The 14,163-nt window shown below is 32.5% G+C and overlaps 1 protein-coding gene across 1 annotated transcript; it reads right to left on the reverse strand.

Annotated features, from left to right (window-relative positions):
• Positions 1 to 2,991: 2,991 nt before the first annotated feature.
• On the reverse strand, positions 2,992 to 14,163 carry LOC144420833 (E-selectin-like). Its single transcript, XM_078110516.1, has 10 exons — positions 14,112 to 14,163; positions 13,711 to 13,764; positions 13,579 to 13,632; positions 13,500 to 13,529; positions 11,753 to 11,926; positions 10,720 to 10,923; positions 10,117 to 10,320; positions 5,037 to 5,240; positions 3,804 to 4,025; positions 2,992 to 3,227 (listed from the first exon to the last, which is right to left on the reverse strand). Exons 1-10 carry the CDS (start codon positions 14,161 to 14,163, stop codon positions 2,992 to 2,994), a joined length of 1,434 nt encoding a protein of 477 aa, XP_077966642.1.

The raw sequence follows: 14,163 nt of genomic DNA on the forward strand, positions 1-14,163 counted from the left end.
ACAGATATTGTTGATAATTAAGTTTATACCGACGTTAACCGTATCCGATGTTGATGACTCTGTTATTAATTCTAATATATCATTGGTGATGGTTGATGAAGATATTTTTTCGGTTGTTTCTAAAAACAAATCTAAACATTTATCAAACATCTCTGATTACGTCTTGAAAAATGTTGTCGATATTCAAGTTCATACCGACGTTTGCCGTTGTGTCCGATGTTGATGTCTCTTTTGTTGATTCCAATGTTTTATCAGTATTTGTCGATGAAGATATTTTTTCGGTTGTTTCTTAAAAACAAAGGTCAAACCAGAGTTTGTGACATAGTATGATTTTATTGATCTAACATTTTTTTATCATGTTCACTAGCATTAAAATTGTGTAATACTAATATTATCGTGAATAATATATATATATACTAGACAACATACATCAAAATCCTTGGGCCAACATCAATAACAAATTTGTATAAGCTCCGTCACCGCGAACTTTTCCGAGATTGAATTAAATAAAAATCAAAATATACAAGAAAATACAATCAGGATAAAGATCTCAACCGGATTCAATTTTATAGCAAAAACAAAATAGGATTCCGATGATACCAATAACTATCAGCACATCAAAGATTGCCCCTGCTATAAGACACTCGAAATTCATCATACCTTTTATATTCTCTGTAGAAAGAGCTGATGTCATATTTGTCGTTGAAGGTGTGATTTCTACAGCTGCCGATTTGGTACAACATAAATAATAGTTAATATTGAGGTAATAATGTATTTTCTATGGGTGCGATTGGAATCAAAAACATTACTTGAATCTTGAAAATAAAGGTAAACACTTTACTTTGTTACTAAAGAGAACTATATTTTTAAAGACGTCATTCACTACCCTAACCCTAACATATATGAGTATCGCATGCCACAAAAATGATTACTTCTAATTATATTATTTTGGAATAATTTTTAATAAAAATAAATAATTTTGTATTCACACCGACGAAAATCAACGTCACAAGAATAGGTTATTGCTAGACATCAAGTAAAATGCAATTTTTCCGCGAATAAATGACCTACTACTAAAAATGGATGAATCAGCTTCATATAATCATTCACAATCAATAATTCGTGTTGAGGTTACAAGTTGATGTTTGTGAATTTATAATGGTTAGTGAACAGGGACATGTGATAGCTGATGAAATATCGATAAAATACAAAACGAGAATATCGGTCGGAGACCGAAGACTTATCGATCGAAAGTTAGGGGATCCCCCATTCATTCACTCTGACTCTATAGTGACACCGCGTGTCTCATCACTAATTAATTATTACCTCGCTAATTTTACGACACAATTCATCCAAAATAAATATGCTTCTAGTCCGAGCTATGATGACTGCACATGCAAAATTAAGAGCAGATTCAACCTCGCTTTCGTGAGATATCGCGTGCATCTAACAGACAAATACCTATCAAAATACTTACCGATCTTAAAATCGTTAAGTAACAATGAATTGCAACTAACCCTTGAATGGCAATATTGTTTTGATCAGGCTAATAATATAATATCGAATTACTTTTTTGAATATATTCGTAATGATAAATTCAATGCAATGTTAATATAGTTTACGAATTTTGTAATGTAATTGAACAAATTTATGAACTTTCATCTCGTACAAAACTCAAGCATGCGCTCTAAAAGACCAATAGTAAGTTTTTGGAATTGTCAATGAGTATTAGTACAACAATTTCATGACACGTATAAGATTCTCATTGGAATTATTAATTCGTCATTTTATTCCAATTTTATACAATTCATTTTATTTATCAATTCATCGAAATTGTGATGAAATCTGTTTATGCAACATCGTATTTTTCCTGGTGATTATTTTGGTATTTTGCTTTGTGATATTTTATTATAATCATAAATTAAACTAGAAGCAGACGAAAACTTCCAAGCAGAAACCAAACAGGCCATTTTAATATATATAGCCATCAGTTATAAATTGACACTTCATTCATACATCACTGAATATCGAAAAAAGCTTTAGAAAGTTTTCTACATCACTTCACCTTTACAATTTGCACTTCCTTCATTCCATTCACCATCACTGTTTGTATCATTATCAGTATTCGTGTCTATGCATGTTGCTTGTTGATTTCCGTCATTATAATATCCATCCAAGCAAGTAATATCGCATTCATCAGCGAACTTATTAAGTATATAAGTATAAGTTTATTTCGACTCCATAATCAGCATAACAATACATTTGACAGATAAAAACAAATAAATAAAATCTGATTATGAAATCAGGGGAGCAAACAAAACCTTAGATAAGGTTTATAACGTACAAAATATAAGATGAAAGGTTTTGCCAAGAGGAAGTGGTACGTGTTTACTCACCTAGTTGGAATTACAAGTTGATGTTTGTGAATTTGGAATGGTTAGTGAACCGGGACATGTGATAGCTGATAAGGTATCGATAACATATAAAACAATAAATCACAACTGACTCTTGAATGGCAATATTGTTTTGATCAGGATTATAATATATTATCGATTAACGTTATGAATATAATCGTAATTGTGAGGGCAATGCAATGGTAATATAACTTACGAATTTTGTAATGTAATTAAACAAATTTATTAAGCATTTGTTTCTAAAAATCCACGAGCGAGATTTTGAGATCGTCAATGCACAATAGTACAACAATTTTATCAAATATTACTTTGTTAGATTGAACTGACATCTAAAACATCTCGTTAAAATTGCAATTCGTCCATTACTCCATTTTTCAAAAATTCATTTCATTTATCAATTCAACGAAATGGTAATATCAATCGTTTAGGCCACAAAGTATTTTTCTTTTCCTAATCATTTTGTTTGATGATGTTGTATTATAATCACAAATAAAACTAGAGGCAGACGAAAAGATTGAAGCAGAAAACAAATAAGCTATGTTAATGCATATAGCCGGATATAGATTTAGAAGATTTTCTACATTGATTCACCTTTACAACTTGAGCTTCCTTCATCCCATTCACTATCACTGTTTGTATCATTATCAGTATTTTTGTCTATGCATGTTGCCTGTTTGTCTCCATCATTATAATATCCATCCAAACATTTTATATGACATTCATCACCGAACATGTTGAGGTTACAAGTTGATGGTTGTGAATTTGCAATGGTTAGTGAATTGGGACATGTTATAGCTGATGATGTATCGATAACTTATAAAACATAAATTACAACTAAACCTTGAATGGCAATATTGTTTTGATCAAGATAATAATATAATATCGAATCACTTTTTGAAAATAACCAGAATGATAAGGTTAATGCAATGTAAAGATAATTTACGAATTTTTTTAATGTATAGTTAAACAAGTTTATAAACTTTCATCTCATACAAAACTCAAGCATGCGCTCCAAAAGGTCAATAGTAAGTTTTTGGAATTGTCAATGAGTAATAGTACAACAATTTCATGACACGTATAAGATTCTCATTGAAATTATTAATTCGTCATTTTATTCCAATTTTATACAATTCATTTTATTTATCAATTCATCGAAATGATGATGAAATCTGTTTATGCAACATCGTATTTTTCCTGGTGATTATTTTGGTATTTTGCTTTGTGGTATTTTATTATAATCATAAATAAAACTAGAAGCAGACGAAAACTTTCAAGCAAAAACCGAACAGGCCATTTAAATATATATAGCCATCAGTTATAAATTGACACTTTATTCATACAGCACTGAATATCGAAAATAGCTTTAGAAAGTTTTCTACATCACTTCACCTTTACAATTTGCACTTCCTTCATTCCATTTACCATCACTGTTTGTATCATCATCAGTATTTTTGTCTATGCATGTTGCCTGTTTGTCTCCATCATTATAATATCCATCCAAACATTTTATATGACATTCATCACCGAACATGTTGAGGTTACAAGTTGATGGTTGTGAATTTGCAATGGTTAGTGAATCGGGACATGTGATAGCTGATGAAGTATCGATAACTTATAAAACATAAATTACAACTAAACCTTGAATGGCAATATTGTTTTGATCAAAAGTTCGTTTGGAAACAAGTTAGTTTACTTTCTCTTCACATGAAACGCATACGCTTCTTAAATGCCATGAGTGAGTTTTTGGGATTGTCAGTGAATATTGGTGCAAAAATTTCATCAAATATTACATTGTGAAAAAATCTTTAAAATTATTTCAATTTTTTATAAATTCGTTTAGGCCACGTCGTAGTTTTCCTTGTATTTAATTTGGTATTTTGATTTGTGATACTATATTGCAGGGTGGTCCAGGGTTTCGAGATTGAAGGGCCGCATATAATTTTGAGGAGGCCTTACGGGCCGCAGTCTGGATAACCCAAAAGTGATCAAAATACTGGTAGTTTAGTATTTTTTTTATAAATTTATTAAAGAATATGAGACAAGTCATTCATTCTCCTTGATTTCCCCCACTTCTTTTCTCCTCATTGCTCGCGCAATATTTTACTTACAATCGCTTGATTGTTCGTAGAAAACAAAACGCGCGTGCGGCCGTCTTGACACGTACCGGCAACGGTCAACCGACAAGTGATCGTTCCGATCACCGGACGTCGTTCCCATATCGGCACCGCCTTGGAGTTTATAGATAAAAACATGAAAATTCCTCGATTTTAACAAATATCATTTCCGAGATCGGGATTAGAAAAAGTTTTGAATCTCGGAATCCCAACCCGAGTTGGAATTGCTAATAAACCTAATGTTCTGTTAATAAATACAAATATTTTCCAACCGTTTAGTACACGAAAAAAATGTTTTGTGGGACGGACGCAATGTGGCCCGCGTGCCAGAGTTTGGACCGCTATGCTGCATTGTATTCACAAATAAACTAGAAGCAAAAGAAAACATTGAAGCAGAAAACAAATAGGCTATTTTAATATATATATATAGCCCGGTAAAGATTGACATTTTATGCATGCAGCACGGAATACCGAAAATAGCTTTAGAAAGTTTTCTACATTACTTCACCTTTACAATTTGCAGTTCCTTCATCCCATTTACCATCACTGTTTGTATCATCATCAGTATTCGTGTCTATGCATGTTGCTTGTTGATTTCCGTCATTATAATATCCATCCAAGCAAGTAATATCGCATTCATCAGCGAAGTTATTGGGATTACAAGTTGATGTTTGTGAATTTAGAATGGTTAGTGAACCGGGACATGTGATAGCTGATAAGGTATCGATAACATATAAAACAATAAATCACAACTAACTCTTGAATGGCAATATTGTTTTGATTAGGATTATAATATATTATCGATTAACGTTTTGAATATAATCGTAATTGTAAAGGCAATGCAATGGTAATATAACTTACGAATTTTATAATGTAATTAAACAAATTTATGAAGCATTTGTTTCTAAAAATCCACGAGCGAGATTTTGAGATTGTCAATGCACAATTGTACAACAATTTTATCAAATATTACTTTGTTAGATTGAACTGACATCTAGAAAATCTCGTTAAAATTGCAATTCTTCCATTACTCCAATTTTTTAAAATTCATTTCATTTATCAATTCAACGAAATGGTAATATCAATCGTTTAGGCCAGTGATTCCCAAAGTGGGCGATATCGCCCCCCGGTGGGCGAAAACGATACAGAGGGGGGCGAAAAAGTCGAAGGGGCGATTTCGCGAAACCTGTTTTTGCTCGGCGCACAGTGCACTTAATTCTGTACTCTGTATGCATTCACAGGCGTGAATCTCGTGGTCGATTATCACACGCGAAAAGATTGCTGGACTCGTCTCCGCAGTAAATACGGTAGTTTGCGTATCCCAGTGGTCGGCAAAATACGGTCTGAGTAAAATAATCTCGCCCGGGACGATTCACTGAATGGACCTATCCCCGACCTTTGACCGCGGAAAATTCTTCCTATACTTTACCATTTTAAAATTTTTATTTATAGTCTACGCTCGAGGAGTAAATTACATTTTCTCACGTAACAGAATTTATCGCGAGACACGTTTAGACTAAATTTTATTATATTCTGAAAAATTCTATTGAACAGCTAGCTATTCGTTTAACGAGCCTACATCTTAATTCTGATTGGACAAATGGAAACACGAAGAAAAAAAAGTTGATGTTGAAGGCAAGGGTTCAATAGCGCAGTAAATATTCGAATATATTGCAATGCTATACGGAAATATAATTCATATTCTATTCGAGAGATTCATCACTGCGTAATTTTTTGTAAGAATGTACCTTCTTGAAGAAAATCTTTATTAAAATTTCACAAACCATGCGAGAATATTCACTTAGATGTTCGGAAGTACATATTTGTGCGAACAATTATTTTCGAAAATGGACATTACAAAGAACAAGCAAAAAACTGGGATTAGCCCATTTAGAAAATGTTCCAATCTTGGCGTCCTAAAGCTACCAAGCGTGATGCAGCAACAAGACAGTGTCACATTAGAAGTCATTGTAATAATTTTTTAATAAGATGATTAAGTTGAGTTCACGAATTGTCGCAATTTTCACGCGCTGTTCCGTTTTTAACTTTTTAAAAAATATATGCGACCCGCAAAAGACCAGCAACCCTAGATTTTGTCTCGCGAGCGACATAAAATTTGCCGACCCCTGGGCCGTAGTCGATAGTCGGTCACAGCTTCTTCCACATCCGAGTCCACGAATCCAAAAACAAATAGCTGATTAATTCTATGGACTGGTGATCGGACTGGAGGCCGTGGTAGGTTGAGGAATCGGGTATCGAGTATTTTGGTGCCGGTCATCAGGCTGTAGGAATGATGAGATGTACGGAAATCATTATTATAACTTTGAGAAAATTAACTTTGGTTCATTAATTTAATGTGAAATGAGGTGAATTTAGGCAGTGAAATGCTATAAGACAAGAGTACACGGCGGTTTTTGAGGAGGTAAAACCCTGGATTCTTTCATTTCCGACCTATTATTATGGTGAAAAGGATTTTTTGAGCCGTGCTACTATTGCTATCAAAACAATGAAATCGCCTTTCCATCAGTAAACTGGGTAATTTCAGATATAATAAAAAACTCGCTGAGGAACACCAAGCTCATCCATCTCATTAAAAAACACCATAAACTATGATTTGTCTTCTTATTTGGTCTGTAATATATTCGTTTCTGACTTCACATTTTTTTGTAGTGCCGGGGGGCGATGAAGTTGTGTAAACTAGTGTAGGAGGGCGATGGTCAAAAAAGTTTGGGAACCACTGATTTAGGCCACAAAGTATTTTTCTTTTCCTAATTATATTGGTATTTTGTTTGATGATGTTGTATTATAATCACAAATAAAACTAGAGGCAGACGAAAATAATGAAGCAGAAAACAAATAAGCTATGTTAATGCATACAGCATCGAATATAGATTTAGGAGATTTTCTACATTGATTCACCTTTACAACTTGCGCCTCCTTCATCCCATTCACCATCACTGTTTGTATCATTATTAGTATTTGTGTCAATGCAAGTTGCTTGTTTATCTCCGTTATTATAATATTAATCTAAGCAAGTAATATTCATGGTTGAAACTATTGTTGGGAGTGCAGATTGATTGTTTCGAATTTGTAATTGTCAGTGTGTCAGGTACACGTGGTAGCTAATATATATATTAAAAATTATCAATGTTTGATTAGCTTGATTTGGTAGATCTAACTATTGTTCCCCTAGCCTCTGGAATATTGTATCGGGGTTCCGAAATGGTGAAAAACATCTGGCCTAAATAGTGAGAATTTCAGTTTAAAATGCATTTCATGCGTATTCATTTAAATTCTAAATTTTTTACTTTGTTGTTATGATTATTCCTTTTCTAACATCTATCGTATTTCTTCATAACGATAGTTAAAATCGAATAGTCGGAATTAAATCATTAAACATTACCTGCGCATGGTAATACAACCAGAAAACTGTTTAACCATAATATTTTCCCGAAAATGAATTGAACTTTCATGATTTAAATAAGTTTTACCATTTTGAACCAAAAAGCCTATTCGACAACAAATAAACGACTGACAATTAAATAGTTTCAACACAAGAATTGTATACAAAGATCTCAATAAAACGCCAAACACTGGACGAACTATATGACAAAGAATCATCTGTGTCTAGACTCTAGACTAGAGGACCGAATACCAATAGGTAATGGAAGTCTCCGCAAATAAAAGGTATATTTGGTTATTGGAATTATGGAGTCGTGCAAAGGACATGGACTTCAAGTAAGAAAGTATGTCACTGGTAGACTACCGACAATTAAATATATGGTGTTTGTTAATTCCAGAAGAAAAACACCTAAATTTCAAACTAGTTTTCAATCCAGTGCTCGCAGTAAAAGCTATTTTTTAATGGTGACAACAGAAAAACAACAACATGATTCTAGAAAAACGATACACAGGTCAAACTGTCCTCAAATACATTGCTCAATCTTTTATCCAACTGTTGAAGTATCTATGTTTAGGGAATCATACAAATGAATGTATATTTAAAAAACTTATATATGTAACGCGTTCGCTAGATACAAGCTTCTGTTCTAGTAATATCTAAGATTGAAACGACGTAGTTTCTTTAGTGTTGATATAGCACATCAAATTTTGTGCACTGTCAGAGAAATGAGGATGAAGAATTGAACAGCATACCTAAACTCAAAACCTAACTCTCTAGTTTGAATCTCCAAGATCTTATTGCAGAAACTCTTGCCTCTGATTTTCCCCAAAGCCTTCACACTTTATTACACCTACTTGACGTAAAACTGCTCACTTTGTATTGCTTGTAAGCAAAACTGCAAATCATAACAAATATAAAATAACATCAAACAACGAATTCCTACAATTGTTCGGTAGCAACACCTAAAGGAGGGTGTATTATATTGCTCAATTTAAATTTTTGTGAATCCCTTACATTCTTGAAAATGATATAACAGGTAATACTTCCATGTTTTCAAAATGATCGGACATACAATGCTCTTGTTTAGAATAGAAATAAAGTGAGAGATACAGCCTATCTGCAGTGAGCTGAATTGAAAGAGTTGAACAGTAAATCTAATCTCAAAACTTAGCTCTCTGATTTCAATCGCCAAAATGCATACACTCTAGCTATCCTCTTAATACTTTATGTGGATAGCAAGACAAAGTCCCCTCCAAATTCCCCAAACTATTTTTCTACTATGAACAATCCACCCGAAGTGAAAAATATCTATTTGCATCCGGATAGCTCTTTAATATATTCTCAAATAAATATCTGTCTTGGATAATTTCCCAAAAAGACAACAACAATGACTTTTCGACAATAACAGTGATTTTGAAACTAAATTCAAAAAGATTTTAATTGAATATTATAATCTTTTGTTTCTCTGCTCTTAATTAAAACTAGCTTTGGTTTTTCGCGGTTTTTCTTCCTCCGTAAAATTTGCTGGCTACATTTTTTCTCGATATTTCGGAAAGATTGATTTTTTTACTGGTTGGAAAAATTTGACTGACATACTGACGAGACCCTTTCAGACATTGACATATTACTAAAGCCGGTAACACGAGTAACCTACAACAGATTTGGGCATAATTTTCCTTTTATAGTAGGGTTCTTTGTCGCTTTGACGCATTTATCAACTGAAATTATTGTTGGGGGTGCAGATTGATATTTGAGAATTTGTAATTTTTTAACGAATCAGGACAAGTGATATCTAAAGTATAAAATGGAGATTGTCTATGAATAATGGTTCAAAAATGTCATCAAATATTACTTTATTAGATTGAGCTGACATCTAAAAAAATCTCGTTTAAATTATTAATTCATTTCGATTATTTTCCCCTAAATTCTAAACTTTCATTCATCAATTCACCTGAATGGTGCTTTACATCATTCAGGCCACATCGTATTTTGTCACGTGATTATTTTGGTATTTTGCCTTGTGATATTGTATTATATTCACAAATAAAACTAGAAGCAGACGGAAACATTGAAGCAGAAACCAAATAGGATATTTTAATGTATATAGCCAGGTACAGATTGAAATTTCATGCATGCAGTACTGAATATGGAAAATAGATTCAGAAAGTTTTGTACAATAATTTACCTTTACAATTTGCACCTCCTTTATCCCATTCGCCATCACTGTTTGTATCATCATCAGTATTTGTGTCTTTGCAAGTTGCTTGTTTAGTTCCGTCATTATAATATCCATCCAAGCAAGTAATAACGCATTCATCACCAAACGTGTTGGAGTTACAAGTTGATTGTTGTGAATTTGGAATGATTAGTGAATTGGGACATCTGATAGCTGAAGTTGATTCCAAGTGATTACAAATACCGATAACATGAAAAAAACACAAATTACAACTAACCCTAGTATATATGGCAATATTGTGTTGATCAGGATAATATATAAGATAATATCGAAAACCTTTTTTAATATAATTGGAATGATACATTCAGTGCAACTTTAATTAAATTTTTCGAAAATTTTATGATGTAATTATATAAGTTTATGAACCTTCTTCTCACACAAAACTCAAGCATATGCTTCTAAAAATCCATGAGCAAATAAAACATAGAAGCATAATACATAGGAAAAAATAGTCCATGAGAGTATGGAATTGCGTTAGCGTTTTGAGAAAACACGTTAATTCATGTGAAAGAAAATATCGAAAAAAGTTTTGAAAGTTTTCATTTACGTCACCTGTACAATTTGCACTTCCTTTATCCCATTCACCATCACTGTTTGTATCATCATCAGTATTTATGTCTATGCAGGTTGCTTGCTTATCTCCATCATTATAATATCCATCCAAACATGTAATATCACATTCACCACTGAACGTGTTGAGGTTACAAGTAGATTGTTGTGAATTTGTAATGGTTAATGAATCAGCGCATGTAATAGCTGATGAAGTATCGATAACATATAAAACAATAAATTACAAATAACTATTGACCAGAATAATAATTTAATATTGGAAAACTTTTTGAAAGTTTTTAGAATGATAAATCCAATGCAATGCAATTAATATATTTTATTATTTCACAAATTTTGTGACGTAATTGAAGTTTATGAACTTTCTTCTAACGCAGAACTCAAGCATATGTTTTTAAAAGCCTCGAGTGAATTGTTAGGGTATAATAGTTGACAATTATTTTTTTTTTAAAATGACTCATGTAGTAGTACCAACTAATAAATCTACCCAAGTTTATGGAATTGCTTCTAAAATAAATCTTGTTGTATGAAATGAAATTAATTGAGATAATATAATCAAGCAGACAAAATGATTAGATCGGACTATTCAATCTAAGCTGCGTTGAAGACTGCTTTTCGTCAACCCGGACAGAAGTAGATTTTTGACGAAAGAAGTTTTAAAATAGATATTCGTAAACACAAATTTTCAAAATATTCCAAATTTCTTTACGATCAATGGGTTCGACATTACAAATATGTATCCGATATAAACTCACATATCAGATCATTGATGATCATTCGTCAACGAAAAAAGAAACATTTAATTTCAAATGACTAAGATTAGACATTCCTTTTGGGGCAAATAAATCATCGAAGCATACTATGTATAAAAAAAAATGGTTCAAGAAAATATGGCGCTGCGTTAACCTATTCGGAAAAGAAGTGTAGCCTATTCATCTGTAACAGAATATCAAAAAAGATCTTGAAAGCTTTTACATTACGCCACCTGTACAATTTGCACTCCCTTCATCCCATTTACCATCACTGTTTGTATCATCATCAGTATTTGTGTCATTGCAAATTGCTTGCTTATCTCCATCGTTATAATATCCATTCAAGCAAGTAATATCACATGTATCATTGAAGTTATTGCTGGCTGAACAGTCCAATGACTGTGCATTTGTAATATTGAACGAATCAGGACACGTGATAGCTGAGGTAAAAATAATAGAATGTGATGAATTTACAGAAATCACATAAACTTTTACTTTGGTATCTTCATTTTAACTTAAATCTAGACTAAATTCTAAATTAAATATAACATGTTTTGGTTCAAATGAAGCTGTTTTGCATGTTAGTCATTCAAGATACCTAGTTGATATCTGAAATGGTACGATTTATGAATTTCTCATTTTTATAAGTAATTTTCTGATGCAGAACTTGTAGATAAAATTTCGAAATCGACTTCGTTTTATGAACGAAAATCCATCCGCCCGTGAGTTGTTTTTCAATTATTTTTTAATGATATTTCTAAAAAATGACATGTTCAGTTTAGCAAATATATTCCACAACGGGTGTCTCCAATATGTCGTGTCCAACTTATCCCACTTGTCCCACGTGTACAACTTGTAGGACACGTGGTACACGTGGGACAAGTGGGATACGTGGGACAAATGGGTGGGACAAGTGGGACACGACATTTTGGAGACACCGTTCCACAACCTAATTAATTTTACAACTTTATCTACTGTTCTGATTTTCCCTTTATTATATTCAACACGTTTCTTTTTAATAATATTTCAAATAAGGTGACAGTCAAATATTAGTTTGCAGGAAATTACCAAATATGCATGGCCATGGACATGGTAAAACTGTGTAATCACAATATTATCTAAACGATTTGAGCATTCCTGATTTAAATAGGTTTTATCATATTTGATGTTAGGAGGTATAGCTTAAAAGAGGTACTGTTTCAGATATTGACAGGTCCGGCTTAAAAATGTGTACAACGTTGTCGACAAAACGCCAAGCATTTGTTGAGCTATGTATGACCAAAATTCATCTCTGACCAGAAGGTCAGAGTTCAACAAGTAAAACCGGGTATTGCAAGTTTTCATTATTATAATTGATTCATTTATGAATATAGATTCATGTGAAATATATAGACAGTAAGAAATACGGTGCGTCTCCACTACATACTGGAGATTATATATATAGGTGTAATAGTACTTTTGTGTAATTGTAACAACAAAAATATATCTGTTTACAAATATAATTGGTCATAACGCTTACTCGCCCAGAAATTGGTTATGTTTCCAAAGGCTGAAACCCGACTTGGTAAAATATCTAGTATTATTTAGGAGATAGTTGAGTGCCATGGCTTTAGAACCAGTAATATATTAAAAAGTTAAATGACTGATACAGCGTGAGCATTCACTTAATTACCATCAAGTCTAAGATCTTGTTATAGTTTATTTAAAACACGAGAAACACTTGATTTGCCACGAAAAAGCACAATGTTAAATGTTCCCAATAAATAAATTAGTCTGCTATGTTCTGCATATGGGAAGCTGACTTTTTATTAGTTAATCTACAATCTTTCTTTGAGTAAAGGTTTGAGTAAGATTCTTGACTATTTTAAAGAGGAATCACTTCAGAATGCCATTCGTGATTTATTTGCCTTTGTATCATGATACTTTTCCTAAATATTAATAATAAATATTATAATCATTAAATATCCAGTACCCACTGATAATAAGAAATTTGTACACTTCTAATATACCTACGTGCTGTGGTTTGAGGAACTGTAGTTGGACCTGGATTGGAATAGACGTTGATTAGTATTCAAATATAAAAACTTTTCACCTGCTATGGTTTGAAATACTGTACTAGATAATATGGTTGATGCTTTGTCAGAATCTGGAATGGAATAGACATCGAATATAATATAACTATCCAAAATTAAAAACATTGCAATTCTTATATAAACCCACATACCTGCTGTGGTTTGATTTATTGTACGCGGTGGTATTGCTGATGCTTCGTCGGCCCCTGTGAATAAGAATCAAATAATCATAGCTATATTTGAACGGGTAGTAGGGAGAACCGCTACGAAAGTCAGCGCATCTAATTGAAAAGGCATGCTTATCCAAAGAGCTTTCTTTATATGTTGTTTTAATCATAAACAGTTTGCATTAGTTATTGTGTCAACTAGTTTTATTAGCTAAAAGACGAAGTTAATGTGATTAGCGATTACATAAACAATAGTATATTCCCTCAATTATACTGTTAGAAATCAAGCAGTCAAAATTATTGGAATATTTCAAATACCTGTTACAATCAATTTAGCTTTCATAACGGTTTGTTTGATTTTACAGAGAAAAATAGGAAAGACATACCTGTACATAGGTCGAATAGCAGCAGACCAACAATAATCAACTTCACATTCAT

This window comes from Styela clava, chromosome 3 (assembly GCF_964204865.1).
Source record: "Styela clava chromosome 3, kaStyClav1.hap1.2, whole genome shotgun sequence".
In the NCBI taxonomy this organism is placed as follows: domain Eukaryota; kingdom Metazoa; phylum Chordata; class Ascidiacea; order Stolidobranchia; family Styelidae; genus Styela; species Styela clava.